The sequence below is a fragment of the Rhinolophus ferrumequinum genome, chromosome 4 (genome assembly GCF_004115265.2).
Source record: "Rhinolophus ferrumequinum isolate MPI-CBG mRhiFer1 chromosome 4, mRhiFer1_v1.p, whole genome shotgun sequence".
Lineage (NCBI taxonomy): Eukaryota > Metazoa > Chordata > Mammalia > Chiroptera > Rhinolophidae > Rhinolophus > Rhinolophus ferrumequinum.
Window position 1 is genome coordinate 54,911,292 of NC_046287.1, and position 27,181 is coordinate 54,938,472.

General features: G+C 45.3%; 1 protein-coding gene and 1 long non-coding RNA gene across 3 annotated transcripts in view; both read left to right on the forward strand.

Annotated features, from left to right (window-relative positions):
- Positions 1 to 27,181, forward strand: part of LOC117021043 (uncharacterized) — a 124,751-nt gene that overhangs the window by 75,294 nt on the left and 22,276 nt on the right. The window lies entirely within an intron of this gene.
- SOX1 (SRY-box transcription factor 1) lies at positions 6,812 to 10,792 on the forward strand. Its single transcript, XM_033103766.1, has one exon. It carries the CDS (start codon positions 7,575 to 7,577, stop codon positions 8,739 to 8,741), a length of 1,167 nt encoding a protein of 388 aa, XP_032959657.1. The 5' UTR covers positions 6,812 to 7,574; the 3' UTR covers positions 8,742 to 10,792.

Below are 27,181 nucleotides of genomic sequence, written 5' to 3' on the forward strand. Positions count from 1 at the left end.
AGGTTTGATCTGTGCTAAGTCTTTACACTGTCTTAGAAAGAAACTAAACACACCTCCTGCTCAGTCGAGATGCTTTGTATTCTTATTATCATATTGAACACAAGCATTCTTCAACAATAAAAAACTACACACGTTAGAAAATTACAACTTTTGTACAATGTAAAAGGTGTATTCAAACTGTTAATTACGGAGATTTGTGTAAATGAAACTTTAGCAGTGACCCATTTAATTTTGTGGTAATTACTGACAAAATAAGACAAGGATAAATCACAATACAGTATATTTATCTTGAAGGAGAATATTGCACTTACGTATTAAGTTATAGAGTAAGAAAAAGAAGGAGGGTGTAGAAACAGAAAATGTACATAAAAATCACACTCTAAAATCATGGGGTTAAACTCTCAGAAGGCACGACTCAGGTGGCTTTCTAAAAAGCCCATCCAAATTTTGGAAGAGCCAGCATTTTCTCCTTAAAATCCGAGGCTCCCTAACCATCTCCTCTGGCACCGTTAAGTCTCCCCTGCGCAGATTCGCCGCCTTAAGCATAACTTTTGCAGGTCCTAGAAATCTGGAAAGCAGAACTGGTGGGGGGGGGGGGGCTCTTCTAGCCCCGCTTCCCCATCTTGGCAGCCCTGCGGCTCCAGGGGAGGAGCGGCTTGTCTGTGGCAGCGGGCCTAGCGGGATCCCAGGTGACCCTGAAACTGCCTCCAGGCCAGATCATAGTTGGCAAGTGGGTGAAGTGGGTCACGGACACCCCCTTGCCCAATTCGCTTTTTGCAGGTGAATCTGATGGTTTTTTCCTTACCCACTCCTTCGCAGGACTTTTAGTGACTGGTTCAGGAAGGGATTCGGCTCTTCTTCGTCTCCCAGTCTTTGTCTGCCACCCCAAGGTCCGACAGAAGCTTAGCCTAAGGCAACTGGGCCATCCAACTTGGAACTAGCATGGGTCCCCCACTCGAGCCACTTTCCCGCCAAACTGAATAATCGGTGTAGACACGAGAATGCGGGCAGCCTCCCGTGCCCACAGGCGCCTCGCGCTCGCGCGTCCATAGAGCCAGGGACCCGCGAGGACTGCTCTCAACCGGGGCGAGAGGGTGTCCTATTACCTGACAGGCACCCGACCCGGCGAGGGGGTGTGAGCCCGTGGAGAGCTCAGATCTTTAAAGGCCACCCTACAGAACTGCACGCGAAAGATGGGCTCAGTCCAGTCCTCTGCCCCGATTGGTTTGAACTGGGTGGGCACCCGCGAGGAGACCCCAGCACCCAGGTGTACAGGACAGGTAGCCGGACTGCGATTCTTCTCGGGAAGTTTCCTGCAAAAGAACGGCCAGCAGGCCGAACGGCAGGAGGAGCTGGCGCTGGCCGCGAGGCCTGAGAGGCCTGATATCCCGTTGCCGCCCAGCTTCGCCCCCTTCCCTGCCTCCCTTCCTCCAGAACGCCCGCAGCTCCTCCGGGGCGGAGGGCGCGACGCTCCCCTCCGGTCCCAGTGTTTTCCTCCCCTTGTCTTTCCTCTTCCATTCATAAACCTGGTGGCTACAGACGCAGCTTGAATATTGACGTCTCTCCCCCAACTGCTCCTCCGTTAACCCAATTACAGAATTCATCAAGAACTGTGTTGAATTATCTCTTTCCATACAGTATCAGCATTAGCCTAATTAAAAGCTATAATGTCTGATATAATGATTAAATCGTTAGCTCTGCTGTAGGGAAGCAATATTTTGTTTTCCCTTCAATTAGAAGCTGATTGAGGTTTTCAGAGCAGGTCAGCTGTGAAATTTGAATTATATGTGTGAGTACTGCTCACAGGGTGAGCCCCTACTCGAAAGCTCCCAGAGATTCTCCAAATGCTTTCACCCAGAGAGCCAGGAGGCACAAAACAACACACACGCACGCACACACAGGGTTGTTTGCTCTTCACTGTGAATTTACGGATCTCACACTGATCGCTGGAGAGGAGGCCTTGCTTGCTTTCGAGGGGAAGGGCTTTTATTTCCTTTTCCTGCAGAGGCTCCTGGAACAGACCTCCACACCCGGACGCTTTCAGTCGAAATAGAGGACGGTGGACTTGCACACTTCAGAGAGGCTACAAAGCTCTGTTCTATTGCTGCCCCTAATGGCACAGATGTTCTCGAAGTTCCATACTGGCAAGCGAATCTCTATTCCTTCTTCCTCTCTTCCCCCTCTTCTATTACTATTTTTTTTCCCCTCTAAAACAAAAACAAACCAACAAAAAAACTTTTGCGCTACTTTGGCTGCTTTGACTATGTTTGGGAACAGCTGGGCCAAGTTAGCCAGACTAGGGCTCAGTGTGTGTGTGTGTGGGGGGGAATCGAGCGCGCCCGGGGATCGGGGACCACCCCACCCCACCCCCCGCCACGACTCCCAAGCCAGTTGCCGGCGCGTCCTGGCGGGCTAACACCCGAACGCGCGCTCTGAGTCCCGGAACAGGGATTGTGGCTGCTGGAGCTGAAGAGGGGCGCTGCGGCGAACAGCGAGGGCCTCAGGCCCCACAGCTCCGTGAGGCCGACGACGAGAGCGCCGGCGGCCAGCAGACGGCGATCGCGGCCCGCGTGGCGGCTGGGTCAGGGCAGACGCGCGCGGAGCCTGGGCCGGGGTCGCGCACCCGGGCGGGCTCCCTCCGCCCCTCAGGGCTGTGAGGGGAAACCGTGCCTCCGCCCCGCCGCCCCGCCGCCCCGCCGCGCGGTGTCCGCCTGCAGCACGCACCCCGCCCCGCGCCGGGGTCCCCTCCCACGCGCGCGCTCCTCCCTCCTCGTCGCCGTCTGTGCCTCCTGTTGGAAGCCTTCCTGTTGGAGGCCCTCCTGTTGGCGAAGAAGACCTCGAAAGCCTCTTCCAATTGAACTGTCTTCCTCCTCTTTTCCTCTCTCCTGAGCTTTCTTTGCTGCCTTCTCGTCTTCCTCGCTCAGATCACTCTTTTCTCTCCCAAAAGCCCTGCGGAGAAATTAGCGGCTGCCTCGTGATTTGCTTCCCTAGAACTCTAATCTCAGCCCTCTGGGGCGACACCAGAGCCTGGAAGACTGCTCTGGTCCATCCACGGAGGTGTGTACACGTGGCCTCAGCCCTCAAGGGGCCTCGGAAGACACTGGTACCTAACTGTAGGAGGACAGCGGGTACAAGTGGACACATCCCCCAGGGAGGGTGTCACCAGGACAGGCAGTCTGCGCCAAGGTGGAGAAAGATAGTTTTTAGTTTCTTTTGCTTCCCTAAGGTGACCTTCGTCTCCCCAGAACTCCTAATCTGTCCATCTCTCTGCCTGGAGCTTGAGGCTGGGGCTGGTACAGAAAGTCACCCGCAGGTGCCTGAAAGCTAGCTTTCATGTAAAGATTGCTAGGGACAGGGAGGGGATTCTGTCCAGTGACCCCCTTTACTTCCCAAATTTCTCCTCAGCACAACCACAGGGAAGGGGAGAAGGCAAAAGCCAAGTGTTAGTTACTCCATATACGCAGTTTAAGCTAATGGTGTTTAAGTCCATAATTCAATGTATTTGAAAGTCAAGGGCTCTTGTGTAATTGTTTAAATACATCTCATACATATGTATGCATATCTTTTGCGTGTACACATATATGTAAACTTGCATATATTGTGTGAACACATATATATACATATGCATGTGTACAGACTTGTGCATACACATGTATATATGTACACATTCTGTATGTATACATGTATATCTATACATGTATTGTGTATAGAGATGTATGTAATCATATATAGGCATGTATTCTGTGTGTACATGTGGATGTATATATCTGCATATATTCTGCATACACACATGCATGTATACATATGCGTGTGTATGTAATTTCCTCTATGATGACTTGGATCTGAATTTTCTTTAAGGATCATGCCCACAAGTGAAATATAATAAAAGAACAGAAAACATTTTTACTTATCCATATTTCTAAGTTGATCTTCTCTTTGGCATTTTGAGCACAGTAGCACAATTAAGTTTCTGAGTTGTCAAGAGAGCAAACTTGGTCAATCAAGAGTAAACAAATCCTCCAGTGCCTGGCCTTTGAGAAAGTCCTCGGCTTGAAGGAGGTTCCTGCCAACCTAGTGGGGGGCAGAAGGGAGAAACAGAATGGGGAGAATGGGTGTTTTTCAAACTGGTTTTGGACTGTTTTCTCTATTTTTAAAGATTTACTGGAGAGAGGGGTCAGAAGGAGCAAGAAATCGAGGCTCCCAGAAGCCATTACCAGCAGGAGTTGATATGACGTTTCTCAATCTTCGTGCCAGGATGGAAGGCACTGAGAGGTCTGGTACGCAGTGCCCTGCCACTGCCTAATTGGCACAGGCGGTGGCTGCCAATCATCTATTGCTTGGCAACAAGTTACACCTGCAGCTCCAGTTTAATACTTATGCATGTGAGCACCCATAGTGTGTGCACTCGCTTTGGCCCAGGGAACACCTCCTCACTAAAAAGGGCTTATGGAGAGCACCCCAAACGCTAAGCAATAGTAGCATGATCTTATACAAGGCTAAACCAGTTACCTCCTATTTAGATGCTCTAGAAAACAAGGATAATGTATTTGGAAACAATTTTCAGAAGTACGGCAGAAGGAAACTAGACCATTTCAAAGTCAGCTATCCAAGTTCCCCAAAGCATAAAGCATTCCTGCAATGCACTCTGGAGTGCAGGGTGTTTATAAAATAAATTGCTCCATTGATATGGAAAATAACGTGCCAAGCCTGATTCATACAAAGCATTTTCAGGGGGTCTTAGGCTATTTAGTTTAAAATCTAAATTGAAAAGCAGAGGAAAGAAATCTTTCAATTGCTAAGTGGATAATATAGTTTATAATTTGTAAACCATTTCCTTTATTTCAGCCTTGCTGACTTTCCATAACACACTGGATCTTACTGCACACCCATTGCCTCCAAAATTATCAAAGGAAAAACGGGTCTATAGCTTTCTTAAACAATATTCTTGTTCTTTTTTTGTTCATTCACAATGTAACTGATATTTGGAGGTAGTGCATGAAACAAATCAGAAGATTTAACAAACTCAATTGGTGAAATAAGAAGGTAGTTGAAAACCAAGTTTATAACCTAGATATTTAGTGAAAAATAAACATGAAATGACGTTTCCTTTTTAATGTAATTATATATTATTCAATGATTTCACCATTAAATGCTGAATGGCCTGAAGTGAAAGCAGTTTAATCTGCAGAGACCAATTTGCTGTTTGTTGTATTCCATACTGTAGCAACTTTGCAATAAAAAAAGGTACAGTAATAATCATAGTATTTGAGAGGAAAGAAAGCATTATTCTTGTACCTTGGACAAGCTATAGGGTCAGGAAATTCACAACCTCAAAAAAATTTTTAATAGACAGGAGGGGCGAAGAAGAGACCTCCGCGTACTCACTGCCCAACATACTTAAAGATCCTTACTACTTTGATCATCATATGTTTATTTCTATTACAAGGTCAGTCACCGGCCTTGGTTAGGCTCTACTTTACCCACCAGCAATCTCCTAAGCACCTCCCTCTCCAGTAAGCAAGCAGGAAGACGCTCCCGTTACTCCATGTGGACGCAGGCTGGGTGTGTGGTCTTAACCGATTTTCTGCAAGAAGTCTTTGGGCCACTTTTACATCACTCGGATGGGAAAGGTAGCCTGAGAGCAATGGTGTTTGACATTGGGTTTGGAAATCTCTTTCACATCCCTGAATCGAAGACACTTTGAGGTTTAAAAACTATAACCGCATCTGGATGCCTTAGTCATTCCAGGAACTAGGCCTTTCGTTTGCATAATGCAGGAAAACAGCACCTGTCGCTCCAGGCCCCTACTTTTCCGAATCTGTTTCAGGGGAGCCTCGCTTCGCTCACGTAGTTTTCGCATTTCTTAGGCAAACAGCTTGTGGAAGATGCGCTCCAGAAGAGCGTGGGCTACATCATTCTTGCGCGATTTTAAACTTTTTCAACTATTGTCGAGTAATTAGATTCCAGATGGATCTTGTTTTCGATCTTCCTAGAAATGCCTTTTTAGGAGGAAGAAGCCAAATTGGGAAGAGTGACTATAACACCTAAACTCATTAAAGGACTCTCCTCCAAAACAAAAAAAAAAAGAAAGAAAGTTCAGGGCTGATGCTAAAAGAAGCTATGGAGCCAAGCCCGACACAAATGCTCCGCTGTTACGGGAATTATTGAGGCCTGGACTGTGAAGGCCTTGCCTACGAGAGGGGGCACTGGAGAACTTCAGCACACGCGGCGGTGAAGCACGCATCCATAGGAAGGCGAGGGGGACTGAGCTGCCTAAACCTCACAGGGGATACCTGCTCCCAAGATCGCACCCCTCCTTTCTAGCCCTCGGGCCGAGCTGAGGTAACGGTTCCTGCCTCAGCCCCAACTTTCCCCTTCCTTGAGTTGGCGAGCGGAATACAGAGGAGTTGCAGGGTCTCGGTGGCGCTCAGTTAAACCTGGCTGGGGGCTGTATTCCTTTCCTCCCTCCCCCTCTTCCCCGAATGAGTCTTCCTTCGTCTAGCTTTTAAATCCTGCAGCTAATCGTTCCGAGCGCGCGGGCGGGGAGAATCGAGGGTGAGCTCGGGGTTCGCCGCCGCCGCGCGCGCTCAGGAACCAGCGTGGCTGTGACCCCCTCCCGGGCCTCCTTCCCCCTCTTCTTCCTGCCCCTTCTCCCCCCTCCTTCCTCCCCTCCTCCCCGCTCCGCCGCCCGCGCCCACTGTGTCTACTCCCTCCCCACGTCACTCGCCAGCGCGCCATGCAAATCACCGCCGCCGCCAGCTCCCATTGGCCGCGGCGCGCTCATTTAATGGCAGCCCGGGCCCGGCGTATGGCTGCTGGGCCCCGCGCGCCGTCGGCCCCGTGTGCGCCTCCGCTCCCAGCCCACAGCCCTTGGCAGGCAGCGGGCAGCCCGTCCCCGGCTCGGCGGCCCCGGCTTCCTGGCCCTCTCTGCGCGCCTGCGCTCCCTAGGCTGCCCCCGGTCCCCCTCCCCTGCTGCACCGTAACGCCCCCCCGGCGCCCCCTCCGCTCCCCCCTCGGCGCCTCGCTCCCCGTCAGGCACCTGGGACCCGCACACACCCAGCGCACGCGGCGCGCCGTCCTGCTAGAAGTTGCAGCCCCGGAGTTGGAGGCCGCTGAGGACCAAGTGCAGGAGAAAGGAGGCAGCGCGCAGCGGCTGCCGGCGAGGAGGCGGCGGCGAGCCCCGGACCCGGCCCCGCGAATCACTCTCGTCCCGAAAAGTGGACCTGCAACTTGGCCACGACTGCATCTGTTTGTACCGCTCTGCCGAGGGCGACCCGGCTGCGGCGGCGGCGAGGACGGCGACTCCGGCCATCAGCCTCTTTCGCAAGTGGTTTGTGCACGAGGAGAAACTTTCCACCTGTGAGCCGGACGGGCGCTGAGTGCGTGTGTTTTGCCTCTTTTTTTTTGTTGTTTTTGCCTCCACCTCTCCCCTTCTTCTCTCTGCTAAGACCTCTCCTCACACACCTACCCCCAAGTCTCGCTCTGTTTGAGCCCCCCCTCCGTCTCCCCGCCCCCCGACCGTCTATGCTCCAGGCCCTCTCCGCGCGGTGCCGGTGAACCCGCGAGCCGCCCCAATGTACAGCATGATGATGGAGACCGACCTGCATTCGCCTGGCGGCGCCCAGGCCCCCACGAACCTGTCAGGCCCGGCCGGGGCGGGCGGCGGCGGGGGCGGCGGCGGCGGCGGCGGCGGCGGGGGCGCCAAGGCCAACCAGGACCGGGTCAAGCGGCCCATGAACGCGTTTATGGTGTGGTCCCGCGGGCAGAGACGCAAGATGGCCCAGGAGAACCCCAAGATGCACAACTCGGAGATCAGCAAGCGCCTGGGTGCCGAGTGGAAGGTCATGTCCGAGGCCGAGAAACGGCCATTCATCGACGAGGCCAAGCGGCTGCGCGCGCTGCACATGAAGGAGCACCCGGATTACAAGTACCGACCGCGCCGCAAGACCAAGACGCTACTCAAGAAGGACAAGTACTCGCTGGCCGGCGGGCTGCTAGCTGCTGGTGCGGGCAGCGGCGGCGCGGCCGTGGCCATGGGCGTGGGTGTGGGCGCGGCGGCCGTGGGCCAGCGCCTCGAGAGCCCGGGTGGCGCGGCGGGCGGCGGCTACGCGCACGTCAACGGCTGGGCCAACGGCGCCTACCCCGGCTCTGTGGCGGCGGCGGCCGCAGCCGCTGCCATGATGCAGGAGGCGCAGCTGGCCTACGGGCAGCACCCGGGCGCGGGCGGCGCGCACCCGCACGCGCACCCTGCGCACCCTCACCCGCACCACCCGCACGCGCACCCGCACAACCCGCAGCCGATGCACCGTTACGACATGGGCGCGCTGCAGTACAGCCCCATCTCCAACTCGCAGGGCTACATGAGCGCCTCGCCCTCGGGCTACGGCGGCCTCCCCTACGGCGCCGCGGCCGCCGCTGCCGCCGCTGCAGGCGGTGCGCATCAGAACTCAGCCGTGGCGGCGGCGGCGGCGGCGGCGGCCGCGTCGTCGGGCGCCCTGGGCGCTCTCGGCTCGCTCGTCAAGTCGGAGCCCAGCGGCAGCCCGCCAGCCCCGGCTCACTCGCGGGCGCCATGCCCCGGGGACCTGCGCGAGATGATCAGCATGTACTTGCCGGCGGGCGAGGGTGGAGACCCGGCGGCGGCCGCAGCCGCCGCGGCGCAGAGCCGGCTGCACTCGCTGCCGCAGCACTACCAGGGCGCGGGCGCGGGCGTCAACGGCACGGTGCCCCTGACGCACATCTAGGGACACGGGGGACTCTGTGGCCCGCACCGGGGATGCACGACGAGGAGCGTGAGGCCCGCCCCGGGCGCCCGGCCTGGCCAGGCGTAGCCTAGCTTTTGTACAGCCATTTCCACGTTCTTGTAAAAAGGAAAACACTGGCGACAAACACTAGGACACACACACACACACACACACACACACACACACACCAGCCCCCCCCCCCCCATTCGCCTTTCCGGGAGCTCCTAGGGACCGCTAGGCGCGGACAAAGTCGGGCGTTTTAGACTGAACTTCGGTGTTTACTTGAGACTTTTTGTACAGTATTTATCATCTACGGAGGAGGCAGATAGCGTTTCTTTGCTGAAGGGGACACAAAGACCAAACCAAGCAAGAGGCGACTCCAACTTTTCTATCCCGCCGGCCCGCTCACTGTCATCTTGCATTGCTTCCTGATGGCTTTTGGTTTCCCGGGACCCAGTGCTGGGAGCTGTTCTCATTTGTTAATCGATGTAGTAAGGCAGATCCAAACACTTAGAAGTTCTTTTGTAGTTGTTACCGCTTTTTTGGATTGGTTTGTTAATTTATACAGAAAGATCCTTCCACCCCTTTCAGACGGCAGCGTTATATTCTGGGTTTTGTAAAACTTTTCTGTATCTGAGCATTTCAATTTTTTTTGTTGTTTTGTAATTATTTCTTGTAAATGCATTGTAAAATTTTTATTTTTAGGCGTTTCGGCGTGGGGAGGGAGATTCAGATTTATGTACATAGTTTCCTAAAAAGCCTTTTCTTCTAAAAAACGAAAAAGACACCCTCCCTTTAAAAATGCATCGAGTTTTGAGTCAATAAATTTAAGAGAGAGAAAAGCTCGTTTTTTCCCCATAAATTTGAAACGTGCTAATTTTATATGCATGTTTTATGAGCTCAAAATATAATTAGTAAATCTGAAGGAGAAATCAGCATGGACTGAAAGAGAGGGAACCCCAGGGGAGAGGATACGATTGTCACGGAGCTTCATTCAGTGGAAGGGAAGGAAGTTAAAATCTATAGATTATTTTGTAGAATTTACAGTGTTAATACAGAATGAGAAATAATTACAAAAACATCGTTTTATACTGTGGCCCTTTGGTGAGTTTTCATCTGAGAGCCGACACTGCGGGTTTTGCGATTCCTTGCTGTGGGCTTTGCGTCCTCCAGCTGGCCCGGGATCTGTGCCGCCAGGAGAGAAAAAACCCTAATGGCGGGACCAGTCCAAGGCTGGACGACAAAGACCACGGAAGGGGCACGGGTGCCCCCTATTCCCCTGCAATTAAAAAGATTGCAGGTGGAATTTATCCGGATTTGGCTCAAGGAAACACAATCTCTGAACCAAAATGTACTGTAACCGATCCCCCTCCATCGCTCCTCAGCCTTCCCTCGGGCTTATTTTTCCTTGGGAAAGAGCAAAATAATTTTGTTGGATTTTCACACACACAAAATCGGCCACCCCCTTTACCCCGCGTGAACTGGGATGCAAGTTGCTAACCGACGTGAATGCAAAATGCGGTGTTTATTATTCCTGATGAGATCTGAGGTTGTTTGATGCTTTAAATTTTTTAATTATATTTTTTCTAGGTGTTTAATTGGTACATTGCAGTTTTTTTCTGGAATTTAAAGTTTTCTGTAAAACTTTGTCTTCAAGTAATCTGACAGCATTAAATATTGCATTTGAAAGTTATACTGTAGCAAATACATTTTGAAATTAGTCACAACATAAAAGTGAAATTATATTTTGAAAAAAAACCTTTAACCCAGATCAAAATATGTTGATTTCATCAACCCCTCATTTTCTCAACATCTTTTCTTGTCTTGGAATGAGTATAGACTATCCATTCAAAAATGGGCCTATGCTAGTGGGTTAATGAGAACCAAATTCAGCCTGCATTTGAGAATAGCTTTAAGTAAAATGCTAACCTGACAATTGACATGTGTAATTTTTTGGAGTCATTTTGATAATTTTGCTTAAACCACTTATTCCTTAAAGTGATTGCAAAAATTTCAAAAAAGGTGTCAACTGCTTCTTCCCAACAAGATAATAAAGTCCCCCCCACCTTTTTTTTTCTGCTTTAGCAATCAGATCCTTTGTGAATCAGTGGATCCTAAAAGTGTTTGGATGTATGTGGGTTGCCACACACAGTTCCCTCTGGGAGATGCTTTGGGAAATGCTGCAATGCTCTGTTAACTCACTAGCCAGTTTGAGGGCCAGGCCACATTTACTCTAAAATACACAGAGTTAAATGAATTCTCTTCAGTTCTTTAGCTAATTCCCAATCTCAACATCTTCCTGCACTTACTAAAGTGACGGACATGTGTGGCCATACTCACTTCCGTGTATGTCCAAGTTTGTATCTATTCTCAACTCTTGGCATGTAAGTCTTAGCTCATCACACATATTAGTAATGTGGGTCACGCTTGAAATGTTTCAAACTATGAAAAGTTTGCAGTATTCCAGGAACTCCAGGCAGAGCTGTCCGTTGGTTTCCTGGAAGGTGGACGTATAGTTTGGCATTTTTGTTGTATGTGCCTCATACATGGTCAGCTAAACTATTCAATGCCACGGTGCCCCAAGCTACTTTTGTTAAAAACCCAGGAAAATCTTAAAATAGGAATTTCTGAAATTCAGCAAATTCGTTTTGTTGAATAAACGACAGGGAGAAAAACAAATTCTTTAATGACTCCATTTAAAAACAACGAGGGGTGAGGGGAGTAAAGATTAGCTAAAATTCGTCTCTCAGGACTGAGATCCTATTACACCCGCAGTGTTCCTTCAATTTAAATTCGTGGATTTATTTCACTAGAGAACTGATCTGTGAACTCGGTTCTTGCCAAGGTACTGCACAGCGTAGTCACGAAATGAAATATTGTATGATGATAATTCTATGCTGGCTTCATTCACTTCCCAAATTACAGGCCAGTATTTCTATCACTTGTTCCGATTTTGTTTGAAAACCGTGTGGCGAACGCAGACAGGACTCTTTGGGGGCTTTGTACAAAGTTTGCATAACTTCCTGCCGGGACAACTGCGGGAATTCTTCATAACCCCGCCATTGCCAGCCGCCCGGCTCTGGGCTCAGGGTAGCAGGGTTTGCTTCAGGGGTTTTCCCTCGTTTCTTTCTCCCCCGCCCCCTCCGTCTTTAAAAAAAATACCGGCCCCTTTTTTTGTTCTTGTTGTTAAGACAGCCCCACTCCTCAAAGCGCCCTTCTCTCCCCCCACCCAACTACCCTGTTTCTCGGAAAATAAGACCTAGCCAGACAATCAGCTCTAATGCATTTTTGGAGCAAGAAATAATGTAAGACCGGGTCTTACTTTACTATCCCAGTCTTATTTTACTATAGTAGAGGGTCTTATCTAACATAAGACTGGGCCTTATATTAATTTTTGTTCCAAAAGACGCATTAGAGCTGATGGTGCCGCTAGGTCTTATTTTCGGGAAACACAGTAGGTGTGCTGGATTCATTTTAAAACCAGTAGCCGGTACTGCGCGCCTGATCTGCAGATGTGTGTCGGGTAGCGTGACTGATAGGTCTATTAAAATCATGTGTGTGAGAGAAGAATAACACGCATATTCACGCATTTCATGTTCCTGACAAAGACTGGGCACCGCAGATTTCTGTCTCCAGAAAATGTCGGTTAATTCGAGACACCTGTCCTGGGCTGCAAGCCCTGGAAGGAGCGCTCCAGGGCGGCCCTGGCTCCTGCACCCGCTGCCGCGGCCTTCAACGCTCTCACCCCAGCTTCCGCAGCCTGGCCCGCGGGGCAGAGGCTCCAGAAACATCGGTGGTAGAATGTAATAATAGGTTTGATTCCTTGGAAACTTCAAGTGAAAAGCAGACTTGGCCTTGGCGAAGCTCTTTTTCCAGCGTGACTATTTGGCGGGATTGAAAGGACGGGCCAGGAGGGGAGGGGTGAGGGGGCGCGGCCCCCTGGGGCGAGAAGCTGGAGAAGGTGGGCCTTGGTCTCCGCCCCTCAGTCTTGCAGGGTCCGGGGGCGTGAGGACTGAGCTAGGGCGGGCGGGGGAGGTGGGCACGCAGGGACCTTCACCCTCGCCCTCTGCTCCCCGCCCCCGGCCCACCTCCCCCAGTCCAAAGGGGGGTGCAGAGCTCTTCCTCCCTCCCCTTCTTCCCTCTCTCTCCCCCTGCCTTTCTTCCTCCTTCCCTGCCTCCCTCCTTCCTCCCGGCCCATCCTCTCCAGCTGCGAGCCCACGGCCCCCCCCCCCCCCCGCTCCGCCCGCCCCCGGGAACCCAGCAGCGTCGGCGGCGGGCAGCGCCGGGCACCCTGGATCCGGGTCCTGGGTCCCCTCCCGGCGGAGGCAGCCAGCCGCCGCCCCCTCCTCCGCCCACCCCCCGACCCCGGCCTCTCAACGTCGTCCTTCTCTTGGTCTGTTCGCGGTTAAGCCTGAAGAGTGGGCGATTTCCTGGCCTTCCTTTCTCATCCCGCTCAATTCTTTACCTCTCCACCTTTCTGGCATCCCCTTCCTGTCGCTTTATCCACTCACTTCTTCATTTTCTCCTTTCGTCCCCTCCCTCCCTCCCTTCACTGATTCCAGCACCTTCCATTCTGTTTCTCTGCGATTCCGGCCTTCCCTTTGTCTCTACTCGCTGCCTCCTGTCTCCCCCAAGGCCTACGACCTGGCCCCTCGTGGTCCCGGCTGAAGCTCTAGGACGCTCCCTCTGAGTCTCGGGGCAGGGTCCGCAGGTGTCAGGAAGCGGCCCGTCCCCCACCTTCCCTAGACTGCGTTCCCACGGGCTCTGCGCGAGAGGGATCTGGGGGTCCCCTGGCTCCGCCTTGGAGCCTGTGGCCCTGGCGACCGCTCCCAATTCACTTAGGTGCAGCCTGGACTTGGAGGCCGAGCGGGGTGTCAGCCACCGGCAGGATTAAGATGACTGATGCTAGGGAAGAGGGCAGAGTGTTTTTGTGTTTAAAGAGGGAAGGATTAGTAGAGAGAAAGTCCTGACCCCGGGTCAGCTGCAAGTCAAACCCTTTTACAATCAGCCAGCGGAACAAGCGCGTCTCCTGGTCCGGCCGCAACAAGTGGGAGAAAGGAGGGGGCGGGGTGGCAGGGCGGCCTAGTTGCCGCGCGGGATGAAGAGTGGGGGGTGACGTGGAGATGGGGAGATCCACATCCCCGGACTGGGGAGCGGGAGGGCCGCGGGGAGATGGGGAGACACGCACCCCGGGGCTGAGCAATCAGGAAGGCGGCAGGAAGATGGGGAGACCCATAGCCCTGGCTGAGCAAGCGGGAGGGAGACGGGGAGAGGGACAGAACCCTGGCCGGAGCTCTCACTGAGGGGGGTGCAGTGCAGAGGGGCACGGGTGGCGCGAACAAGCGCAGTGCGGGCTCGGAGCTTTACAAGGTTGGATTAGTTAGCTGTCCATCAGAATTCCTTCTTTTTAACTAGAATGCCTGCATCTCCCATTTCCTAAGCAGTCTTCCGGCTGCTCCTCCCATAGGAGCCAGGGGAGAAAGTTCGGTGGGCTTTGCTCCAGAAGCTCTGTCTTATAAAAGCAATTTCATTTCCATAAGAAACCAAAACTAAAAGACTAGGTCCTTGGCCGCTCAGCCTTTAGCGTCCTTACCAGTCTCTCCAGAAATCATTGACTTAGGTAGATTTTTGTAAAACTTGGTGTGTGTGTGTGTGTGTGTGTGTGTGTGTGTGTGTGTGTGTGTACGCGCGCGCGCGCAGCGGAGGGGGCGCGCGGGGGGTTGAAATATATTAAGGCTGTCACTAGACTTCGTTCTCCGTTGGGATGGAGGAATGAGGCAATACTTTGGGTTTTAAACCATGGCCTGGTTCATCAGAGAGTGAAATCCAGGGGGCTCATCTGAAAAGTAATGAAAACTGGAGTTTGTGGTGATGGACCTTGGTGGGGGTGGATTAGGGAAGGAAAGAAAGGAGGTACATTTGTCTTCCTTAGCAGTCAGGTTGGGAATTTCTGCTGAAATAACACTGCCATCAAGAGTTTTAACAAATATGAAAAAAGAAAAAGAAAAAGAAACCAAACAAGTGATATCTCCAAATAGAAAAATATCTATTTAGAAAGTGAAAAACAAAACAAAAAAAGAGGGTTGCCATATTTTCCTCTAAATTGGCTTTTCATCTTTAAATAAGTAAACGTCAAGGAGAGAGGGAGAGAGAGAGAGAGAGAGAGAGAGAGAGAGAGAGAGAGAGAGAGAGAGAGAGAGAGAGAGATTGAGAAAATTTTAAAACAACATGAAACAACTCCAAGGGAACTGGCACACCCACAGCCTACCCTGGGTGACATTGGTACACTAGGGTGGTAAATAGATTCGGAATTCCAAAGCAAGTAACAGATTGCTACTTGGTAAGTTGCTAAATGTAACCTATGGGGAAAATTTGTCTGTGGCAGAAACTCTGGACATTGTGAGTAATTCTGAATGCCCCACAGGCAGCTCACAAGGATTTAATTGCCCCAGGCACTTCAGAACAAGCGTGTGGGTACATTAAAGATGTTGTTTGTGAAGAACAGCAGGTCATCACATGCAAAGCCTCAAAATAGTCAGCCAGTCAAATCAGTGGAAAAAATCAGCTTTTGTTAGATTTTGCAGTTTCAGGAATTAGGCATTCACTGCAGAGCTGCAGTTTTGAGAAATTGCAATGTCAGGCATGTTCCCAATGGGGAAATATTGTGAGAGTGTGGAGGAATGTAAGATTGGGTTTGACAATGGGGAAACTGACAAGAGTTATCACCCAGACATTGTTTTCTCTCTGAGCACCCCAAAATGCTAACTAGAGATGCTATCTAGTGGCAGCAATAGCACTCTATGTTTGTCCTACACACTTATACGTTTTGAAAACAAGAGTCTTAGACATCTAAAGGACTGACCAAGGATTTCACATGACAAATACCAGAATTTATTGGGCAAAGTACATTATAGGTGTACAAAACCTATGAACAGTGTAGCAGCAGTGTCAATATCGACCTGGAGAAATTCAAAGCAGAGGCCAACTTATCGTTGTATTTCTAAGCGACAGAATAGGTGGAAATTTAGGTAAGCATGTTTTAACCTGGGAAAGAATTTAGAAACCACACTTAAACGTAATTCAAACTAAAGGGGAAATATCAGTAAGTGTAAATGCCCAACCTTCAACAAGAAGTTTAACGCGAACATCCATGTAGATGGAGAAGTAGGAGCTTTGTTCTTTGTGTAAGAAATTGTACTGAAGAGTAAAGTTTATTCTTGTGAAAATTGGCCGTTTGCATTTTCACCTCACAGAGAAGTGACGTACTTGTGCTCGAAAAGGAAGAATCAATGTGAACAGTTACTCAATATGGTTTTTATAGTATGTCTAATCTCTGTTGAACCATAGTACAGCAACATGGGAAAGAATATAAGAATTGGAGCAAGACAGAACTGCAGGTGAATCATGGCTTATCACATCTCAGATCCATGTCTGTGGTCAAATGTCCTTACCTATGCATTCATATTTTTCATATGCAAAACAGAAATAATAAAACCAACTTCATAAGCATATAGTCAGTATTAATGATCTAAAGTATATACAATATCTAGCAAATAGCAGGCCTTGATAAATGGTCATTTTACATATAAGCCTGGGTCAGCTCAGGCAAGGGTAAAGGTGAGAATTGTGACATTAAGTGCTAAATTTGACCTAAGTGAGAAACAATGGTCATTGTACAAACCAATAGTCCCATTCATCCATATTAATAACAATTTCTCTTTAGAATTACCTGACAATCATCACATTCATTCATTCATCTGTTCAACAAATATTTATTACAAGTATGTTTTACGTCCGGGTCATTATTTGAGCATGTGTTATGTGTGTGGCCTATTACCAGATGCTGAGAATGCAAAAATCAACCCGATGGAGCTCACTGCCCAGTGGGTGAGATTGATTGTCACATAAGCAAATGTGATATCCACGGCTACCGTTGTGGGACAGAGGTACATGCTAGTTGCTATCTGATCACTCATGCCCAATTTGGGGAGTCAGGAAGGCTTCTCAGAGAAAGTGAAAGCTAGGCTGGAAGCGGAGACATCCTAGTATTGATCTAACACTCTCTATGGTGGGTCTGCCCATGAGGTGTGCACACTGTATTTCTTTATGCATCGGTGAAGATCGTAATATAAATTTGAGCAGAGTGCGTATGATAACTGCTTTGTTTTTCAATGAATGGCTGCTCCAGATTGGCTTTGAGATGTCAAACATTTAGACTTAGAGATTCACTAGGGCAGTGTCTGTCACCTTCAAGGTGCATAGGACACCAGGGGAGCTTGTTACAAATTGGATCCTCAGACCCAGGGCTCCTGACAGACTGACTCTGGGGTTCCAGTGGGACTCAAGAATCTGCACTTTCTTAGGCATGCTCCAGAAGATGCTGAGGCAGGTCCTGCGTGACACTTGGAAAACCCATGTTAGGAGATGGGCCCGAATATTTTTATGGTGAATAGCTGTTAAGAATGTGTCTAGATCATTTAAATTTGGGTAGCAATTTATTGTTTATAAACTGCTCTCATTTAATTGTTCAATAGCTGATTTTTGAGAAAAGAGATTCAATTAGTAGTCGAAGAAAAAAAATTTAAGCTTATTAGATTTTTAATAATTTTAAGATTATAAGATTATTAGAATCTTTATTAGAATTAGAATTATTAGAATCTATATTATTAGAATATAAATAATATAGATTCTAATAATTCTATATTATTAGAATCTATTTTCTATTTTCTGACTGGTTGTTCTAAGGCTGCCTCTAAATGCATTTTGCCTCTCCTGAAGTGTAGTGGAGGTGAAACACAAGGGGCGTAGGCCACACACACATCTTTGCTTTAAAGAACGGATGAGTAAAAGACTAAGCAAAGTCCTATGTTGTGCCTTATCAATTTCTAATTTTACCAAACTAATTTGTATTTACACAGACTAGGTCTGTACAGCCCTTATGAATGCAATATGAGCCAAAACATTCATGTCAACGAGTTGAGAGTCAGTTTCATGGCATTGGGAAAAGTAGAAGTGCATTTAATAGTGCACGTGAGGTAGAACAAATTGGTTTAGTCAGATAGATTATGATTATGATCATAATAATATATTATTTAGCTATCAAGTTTCTTTATATTGTCATCTGTAAAATGGGAGTATCTTATTGTAAAAAATGATGATACATTAAGTACATTAACTGTCTTTGAGAGGAAGAGGTTGTGCAAAGAGAGGGGATAACCATATAAAACAGAATAAACTATTAAGTATCAGCAGTATTTTATCTAGTAAGCACACTATTCTGCATTATGGATATTACTGTTACTGCCAATCATAATAAAAACAGCATTCATTATATTTATACATACAGATCTAAATTAAGGTGTGGCCATGGAAGAAATCAATACCTATTTGAATAGCATGGGAGAAAATAAATTTTAAATGGGATATTATGAGAGAAAATATTCTATCTAAAAAATCAAAACTATGTTGATAATAGAAGAATTCCAGTGTGGCTTTTAGCTAATTTCAGGACACAAAGCATCATTCATGAACTCTGATAACCTATGCATTTTAACTATAGCTTTTTGGAGAAAATGACATTGTCTTTGTTAACTAAATCATTCATAATTTTAATGAATAAGAATCTCAATCCAGATAATCAGGCACCCGTGAATAATGGGGAGGGCAGAGATTTTAAACTCTCGTTTTGATTATTACCACATATTATTAATACCATTGCTGCTATTATTATTACTACATACATGTTCCTTGTGTACTGCCCACAACATCCAGAACTATACAGACATTTGTCACCACATGGTTTACATACAGAAAAGAAAATCCTGTCCTCTGAAAGAAAGAAAGAATGTGCTGGAACAGAGTTGTTTATAGTAGAGTTAATGAAATGAAATAGACATGTAAAATCTAGGGTGACTCTTAAAGCTGTCTTGCTCATGGTCAAAATTATTAGACCAAGCCTTTTTTTAGAAAGTTGGTAGAAATCCTGGCGCTGGGAGCATTTATAACCAAAATAGACAAAAAGTTAATGAACATATTTTAGCAATGCTTTGGCATATGAAGTCACATGTTAGTATTTTACATCTCTGATTCTCTCTGAGTTGCAAGGATTTAAATTTGGTTATGTTAATCTGGTAAGATATTAATATAAAACCTTTCTTGCTCATTTAAAAAAAATAAATAAATCATTTATATTAGTCTTTCCAATTGAGAATACTGCTAGAAATGTAGTCTCAATTTTAAAATACTGACTACAAAATTTGGATAACAAACTAAATTATGCACTTACTAAAGGAAATTACATAAAAGGCTTAAAATAATTAAACCATACTTTATTATCCAAAATGAATATATAACCTGTAGTAACTATTTGCAGAAAACTAAAATTGTATTTAAAGTCACAGCTCAAATTTAGTCATTCATTTGCATTAAAAATAGATAATTTGAAATCAGTATAAGCTACAACTTCAATCTAAATTTGAACAGCTTAAGCTTTAGCTGAATTTGAAGCAGTTCTATTCTATTAAATTAGATTTGAGTAAAATAGAACATTTACAAGAACATTTTAAAGTGGAGTCTTCACTTTATGATTGTTTTTAAGAAAACGTAACCGAAAGGGTCAGCCCTCCATGCTTCGTCTTGCAGTGCCTGCTGGGAGCTCTGCCACTCTCTGCTTCACGTAGGTGACGACTTTCTTTTGCTAGAATATATTCTGAGGGAGCAGATGCCTCTGGACAGAGACCACATGAAAACTAACATGCTCAACCAAACCTCCTGAAAAACAGACACTGTCTGGCTTGATTTTTTTTCTTTTCAAATCTTGATTTCAAGTATCAGCACGGTTCCAGGCACCTTATAGAGGGACAACAACTATTTATTGAATTGAACCAGTACAGCCGGGCAAAGGCAGGGACTTGAGCCTGCTGGTAAGGAGCTGTTGATCAAAGAACCAGTACAGAGGAGGGCCACCTGCTTCATCCCAGGAGGTGCCGCCTGCACTCCCAGGTGGGCCCCATCAACCCCAGCTAATGGTGCACAGAAGAGAAGGCACCTCAAGGGCCCAGCACAGTGCCTGGCACAGCACAAAACACTAGGAGCGGTACTACTTTTGTGGCTGTTGTCCTTGTTGTTATTAAGGAGATACAGAAAGCAAAATCCAGTTCTGAGAGCTGGACACAGGACTGGTTCATCCCGTGGCATGGTGCTTGAATACCACAGGTTCTGTAAGAGTAAAGGACTCACCTGTTTGTATTACATAAATATTAGACAGAGTGTCGAGGCCAGGGGGCTTGTTTTTCAACTCTGAATTCCCTTAGACTTACAACAACCTACTATGCAATTTGGCACATAGTGGGATACAAGGAATGTTTGTTTCTCCAGTAAAGTGTTACAATCATTGTATCGTGTTGTTCTGTATCGTATCACATTGTATTGTATCATGCTGGGCTGTTTCATATTATATCAAGATAAGGTTTTCCTCTCAAGGCTGTAAGGGTAAAGACAATTGGGTTGTGGGGACAGAGTCCCAGAGAGCAGTTTCCAGGCTCTAGGCCTCACGTGGAAAGGTCCTGGCTCGGGTAGTAGATGGCCATCAGTTGTGACTAGTTGGCCATCAGTTGTAACCAGTTAGCCAGTTGGCCACTGATATAACTGCCATGGCTACGTGGGTTGGTTGGTTGGTTCGCAGAGAAGCGGAGGGCGGATTGCAGATCGTGTGGATCCTACTTCCTGTGTGTCGCCCGGCTGCCAGCGGGACTGGGGTGCAGGAAGACCCCTTATTGGGGTCCTGGCGGATGTTTGCTTTTGTATCTCCAACTGACTCACCAGGAGAATATAGTAGTATGACTCCCTTATCTATGGCTCCATTGTTGTTCCTGTTTGGCCTCACCATATTATGTGTCCACCCACCAAGAGTGGGACCAGAGACCCTGCAGGATACTGGTGCAGGCACCTGGAAAAGAGGAAGCAAGGCAGGGAAAAGGCAATTACCCTCTCGGATGGAAGACTAGACTGTGAGGGGGACCTGTGATGAGCTGCAGGGAGGGGATTTACCTGTTCCAGCTTTAATCAGATAACTCTCAAGAAATCTAGGAGGGAACTTATGGGAGATAAATCTTCAGGCAGTGACCTTGATTTGGAAGTACCTGGACAGCCAGATCCGTCTCCAGACGCCTACCTTACTGCTCTCCTTTGTACTACGCGTTCCTCTGGTATGAATTTAACTGTGGAACTTGTTTGTATGTTTAGAATGCATGGCACTGGAAATTTATTTCTTACAATTAGAATGATGGGTGACAGTAATATGCAAAGGAAAGCAAATGGGCACCTACATTGTGTGGCAGGGCAGTGCCAAATGAACTGTTTTACTTTTGTTCCCTCCTCCCATTGTTTCCCAAACTGTGAGCTGAGGCACCTCAGGGACCCCACAAAACTCAGAGGGATAGTTCAGGATATTTATAAATTGTGAGAGAAACACAGCAATGCTGGACGTTTGGTTAGATGCCATGTGAGCTATACCTTAAAGTAGCACAGTCTCAATATCCTATTGCAGCTAAATCTCTCTTGCTGACATCATATCTTCGTGAAACTGTGTTTTCGGTAGTTGCTATATCAAAAGCAATTCCTGTGGGAAAAGTGAGGCAGACGAGGAAATAAGGTGTTGAGGTGCAACCTGATTTCAAGGTTGGAGAAGCTGCGCAGTGTTCAACTGTTACATGCAAGCCATTAATTAGTAATTTTTGTTTGTCAGGGAATGAAGTGAAAGAATTATTTTTTTCATTCAATTTAGGTAATTTTTTCAAATGGCTGCTTAGCTATTAGGACATAAATTAAGTTGTTAGACTTAGCTCCTTAACAACCAGAACTGCTAGATATTTCTTTTGACCTGTAGCACTATAAAAAATGCTAATTGTGTGGCAAAATGTATATGAAGAAAATTGATATTGAATTTGTAGCTTGTATATTTAAAATTATCTATTTTTGCTTATATTATGTCAATACAATGGCATCATTTAATTTGAGCTGCAACTTTAAATATAACCTTATTTTTCTGCAAATAATACAGGTAATGTATTCATTTTGAATGATAGAGTATTGGTTTAATTATTTTAAGAGTTTTGTATAATTTCCTGTAGTAAGTGGATAATTTAGCTTGTTATCCAAATTTCGCATTTTTAAAACTGAGAATAAATTTCTAGTAATACTCTAATTTTGAAAGACTAATAAAAATGCTTTATTTTTTAAATGAGCAAGAAAGATTTTACATTAATATCTTACTCAGATTAATATAACGAGATTTAAATTCTTGCAACTCAGATAGAATCAGAGATGTAAAATACTAACATGTAAACTTGTGTGCAAGGCATTGCTAAAATATGTCCATTAACTTTTTGTCTATTTTGGTTATAAATGCTCCCAGCCCCAGGACTTCTACCAACTTTCTAAAAAGATGCTTGGTCTAATAATTTTGACCATGAGCAAGACTGTTTTAAGAATCACCCTAGATTTTACATGTCTATTTCATTTCATTAGCTCTACTATAAACAACTCTGTTCCAGCACATTCTTTCTGAGGGCAGGATTTTCTTTTCTGTATGTAAACCATGTGGTGACAAATGTCTATATAGTTCTGGATGTTGTGGGCAGTACACAAGAAACATGTATGTAGTAATAATAATAGCAGCAATGGTATTAATAATATGTATGTATTATTAGTGATAGAAGTGGCCAGTCAATTCAGTATGTGGAGGTGGCAGTTCAAAAGGTAGAGGGGATCAGTATGAGTTATTACTGTTACTCTGAAACCAAAACATTTGATTAGCATTTTTATTTTTTCAAATTGTTTTTATCTTATAAACTTATCAAATGTATACAAGTAGAAGAAAATGCCCTTTTTGAGAGTGATAACTCAATTATGCATATTAAATTACTTTCTTCTAAAAGTGTTTTATTATTTTTAAATTATTTTATTTATTTTTGCTTTGTTTTGTTTTACTGAGTAAAGTTGAGGAAGGCCAAAGAAAACTCAGGACAGCAATGAGTGAAGGAATAAGCAGGAACAGTAAGGCTATGTTTGACAAGCAGTTTTGGGGGCCTTAGTTTGAGCACAGAATGAAAGACCTCAAGTTACCTGTCTTCACCCAGCTCGGGGGACATATGTGAGATTGTTTTGATGCTCACTATAAAAATACTCTTAAATAACCTCCTGCTCACTGAAGCCAGGACTCTTGTTATAAACGTATAATTGCATTTGAACTAGAAGTGATTGATATATTTGGGTTGGGTGTGTTCATTGCAATGGCTAGAACACAGGAATAAGCAGAGAACGTAATTCAGGCCAACAACTACATGGAATGTTAAGAAAATGGGTAAGACAGAGGGGTTACCCAGAAACTAGAAGTGAATCCAAAGCAGAGGGGGTCAGAGATGGGTCATGTTGGAAGGACCAAAATATTAGAAAGACAAAAAGAGTTTGGCAGGGAGACCACCCTGCCTCAGAGATGTGTTGTGTATTATGTCTTGTTGCAAAGTGGAGGGCTTTGGTCAAAGATTGGGAACAAACGTTAATGATCACATCCGCTACCTACACTTGTATAGGACTCTTATAAGTAAGAAGACTTTTTAACCTGCTTGTGTATAGTAAATAGTCCCTTCTTATAGTAGGGTCCTGGGACCACCGTAACAAAGTGCCACAGAGGGCGGGGGCCTTAAAACAGAAGAAATGTATTCTCTCATGGTTCTGGATCCCAGAAGTCAGGGATCAAGTTGTCATCCGGATTGGATCCCTCTGAGGCTGTAAGCAAGAATCTGTTCCAGGTCTCTTCCCCAGGTTTTGGTGGTTTGCAAGCAATCCTTGGCATTCCTTGTCTTGTAGAAGCATCGCCTATCTCTGCTTCATCTTCACATAATGTTCTCCCTGTGTATGTCTGTTTCCAAATTTCCCCTTTTTATATGGGTACCAGTCATATTGCATTAGAGTCTACTCTACTGCCCTCATCTTAACTTGGTTATCTTCAAAAACCCTATTCCCAAATAAGGTCACATACGGGGGTGACGATTTCAACATCTTCTTGGGGAACACCATGCAAGCCATAACAATCACTTTTTTTTATTATAACACTAATAAATGTTCTTGCCCTGTAGATACTGCACATTCTGAGGGCCCTACTAGAAAACTGGGTAGTTTAGTCTTTTGTGGGCTTTCAAGTATTTTATGTGTAATTATCACTTAAGCCAATTTGTAAACGTTTTAATGAAGCCAGTCAGGACCCTCCGACTGGCTTGCAGTCTACCTTGAATTAACCATCTATATGAAAGCGCAGTAGAAGTTGCAGGACAACAGATGGGACTCATTGTAGTCACGTCAAGACAGCACATAGCGGGCACATGATGAACTCAGGAAATTTGTCATGAATGTCTTGCTTCAATCACTGGAGAAAGAAAACTGAACAACTCTTGGGTGCCAGACTCAGCCTCGTTTTTCTTATTTCCTTTTAATTCAATTTATCTTGCTCTATGAAATACATCTTTGTAATTCACCTTCATTTCTTTGGGAAGAATGCAACATATAAAGAGATTAATCACGATTACAGTTTACATACGGGTATATAATCTCATTTAATCCTTATTACACATCCAAATTATAAATATAATCATTTCCCCCGTTTTATAAATGAAGAAACTGAGAGGTTAAGTAATCTGCCAAAGGGCATATCATTTATGATGGAGAAATTCAGGATTCAAATCTAGAACTGACAGAGTCTAATATTTACAATTAATGTAATACATATGAATATTTTAAATAAACTTTAATTTTTAGAGCAGTTTTAGGTTTACAACAATATTGAGCAGAAAGTACAGAGATGTACCACATACCTCCTGCCCGATGCCCCCTCCACAGCGTCCTCCACTATCAAAATGCCCTCCAGAGTGGGACATTGGTAACAACTGAGGAACCTGCACTGACACATTATTTTCACCCAGAGTCCATAGTTTACATCAGGGTTCACTCTTGGTGGTGTACATTCTTTGGGTTTGGACAAATGCATAATGATGTGTATTCACCATTCTATAGTATTATCCTGAGTGGTTTCACTGCCCTAAAAATCCCCTGTGCTCCACCTATTCATCATCCTTCCCCTCTAGCCCCTGGAAACCACCGATCTGTTTACTGTCTCTGTAATTTTGCTGAATATTTTCTTAAGGCAAACAGTATTTAAGGCTTATAAAGAAAATGTCCACCCCTTGTTTCACCCATCTTCATCTCTCAGTCCCGTTCCCCATCAGCAACTTGTTATACGCCCTTTGGCCATTTTCCCATAATTTATTTTCACATTTCTGAATTAAAAGTTTATGTTGCTTATTCTTGATTTCTTCATCTTAGACATCTGCAACTTATTCATCAGAGACTATAAAGCTTTCATGTTCTTGTACATTCTTCTCAACACCCCTCTTCCCCAAAGTCAGTATATCACTGTTCTTTGTTAAATCAGTATTCAACGTACACCTTAGTCTGAACATGGAAGTACTGTCCGTGGCTGAGCCCAGTAGTAAACGATGACTATATACCCTTTCTTGCAAAACGTTGCTGAAGCTATGAACGGTCTCGTTTTGTAAGAGTTGTTGTTCATTTACTTAATTTTCTCTGTTCCTATTACAAATACTTTCCATCGTCTCTATCCGTATCATAAGCATCTTTGATAGTATCTTCTGCAAGATTAAACACATCAGGAATTTGTGAGTTCAATGTCTTTCTGGAGCCATTCCTACCAGAGCCCTCTGTCCACGTGCTCCAGACTGGATGTGCTGCTCTGAAGATTTGCCACATAGTCGCCATCATCGGTCTTCACTTTACCTTTCTTCCGTGTAGCTCTCCCATTTTCTGGACCCCATGTTTGCTTGAATTACTCCCTTGTTTTGGTAAGTTGTGTCTTCTAGTAGGCTGTGCAACACTAGAGTGGTAATTTGGGTAGGTGTAGGATAATCTATAATCTGTCTTTCAAAGTATGTGTACCATATTACGTTTGCACCAGCAGTGTATGAGAGTTCCAGTTACCTCACATACACACCAACACTTGCTTTTTAATTTTAGTCATACTATTGAGTGTGTAGTAATATCTCATTGTAGTTTTAATTTGCTTTTCCCTAATGACGAATCATGTTGGCCATCTTTTCATGTGCTTATTAGCCATCCATCTATATACCTTCTTTGGAGAGCTATTTGTTGAAACATTTTGTCCATTTTTATTATTTTTGTATTATTAAGTTTTGAGAGTTATTAATATATTCTATGTACAAGTCATATAGCTGTGTTGTGAATATTTTCAATCTGTGGCTTGCCTTTTCATCTTTTTAACAATGTCTTCTGAAGAAAAAAAGTTTTAAATTTTGATGAAGTCTGATTTACTGATTTTATTTTTCTTTTATAGTTCATGCATTTTGTGTTGTATTTCAGGAATCTTTGCCAAACTCAAGTCACTAAGATTTTCTCCTATGATTTCTTCTAGAAATGTGATGCCCAATGTAATAGCCACTATAGTTATTTAAATTTAACATTAAGTCAAGTAAAATTAAATTAAAAAAACAATTGTTCCCCAATTACACTAGCCACATTTCAAGTACTCAATTATCACACGTGGTTAGTGGTTATTATCTTGGGCAGTACAAAGACTATTGCCATCATCACAGGAAGTTCTATTGAACAGTGTTCTAACATTCCAGGTTTAGCTCTCACATCTAGATCTATGATGCATTTTGAATTAACTTTTGTATGTGGTTTGAGGTAAGTGCTAATATTTTTTGTATACGTGTACTCAATTGTTCTAGTATCATTTTTTGAAAAGATTATTCTTTTCCCATCAAATTTCTCTGACAGCTTTGTCGAAAATCAATTAACCATGTATGTGTGGGTCTACTTTTGGACTCGTCATTCGGCTACATTGATCTATTGGTCTTTCTTCATGCCAATACCATACATTTTTACAATAACTCTTGAAAACAGGTAGTGTAAATACTCCAACAATTTCATTATTTTCAAAATTGTTTTGGCTCTTCTATGATCTTTGCATTTCCATATAAATTTTAGAATAAGCTTATAAATCGCTACAATGAAAAAAGCCTGCAACTTTAAGTAGGATTTCATGGACTATATAGATGAATTTTGGAAGAATTGACATCTTAACAATATCAAGTCTTCCAATTCATTGACACGTTATATTTCTCCATTTATTTAAATTCTCTTTAATTTCTCTTAGCAATGTTTTGTAGTTTTCAGTGTACAGATTGTATACATATTTTGTCATATTTAAGCTATTTCATATTTGGTTATGCTATTGTAAGAAATGCTATTTTATTTTATTTTATTGGGGAATATTGGGGAACAGTGTGTTTCTCCAGGGCCCATCAGTCCAAGTCATTGTTACTTCAATCTAGTTGTGGAGGGCGCAG

What these genes read in the sequence shown, in the direction of transcription:
- SOX1 (XM_033103766.1), top strand. Translation starts at nt 7,575, where the DNA reads ATGTACAGCATGATGATGGAGACCGACCTGCATTCGCCTGGCGGCGCC.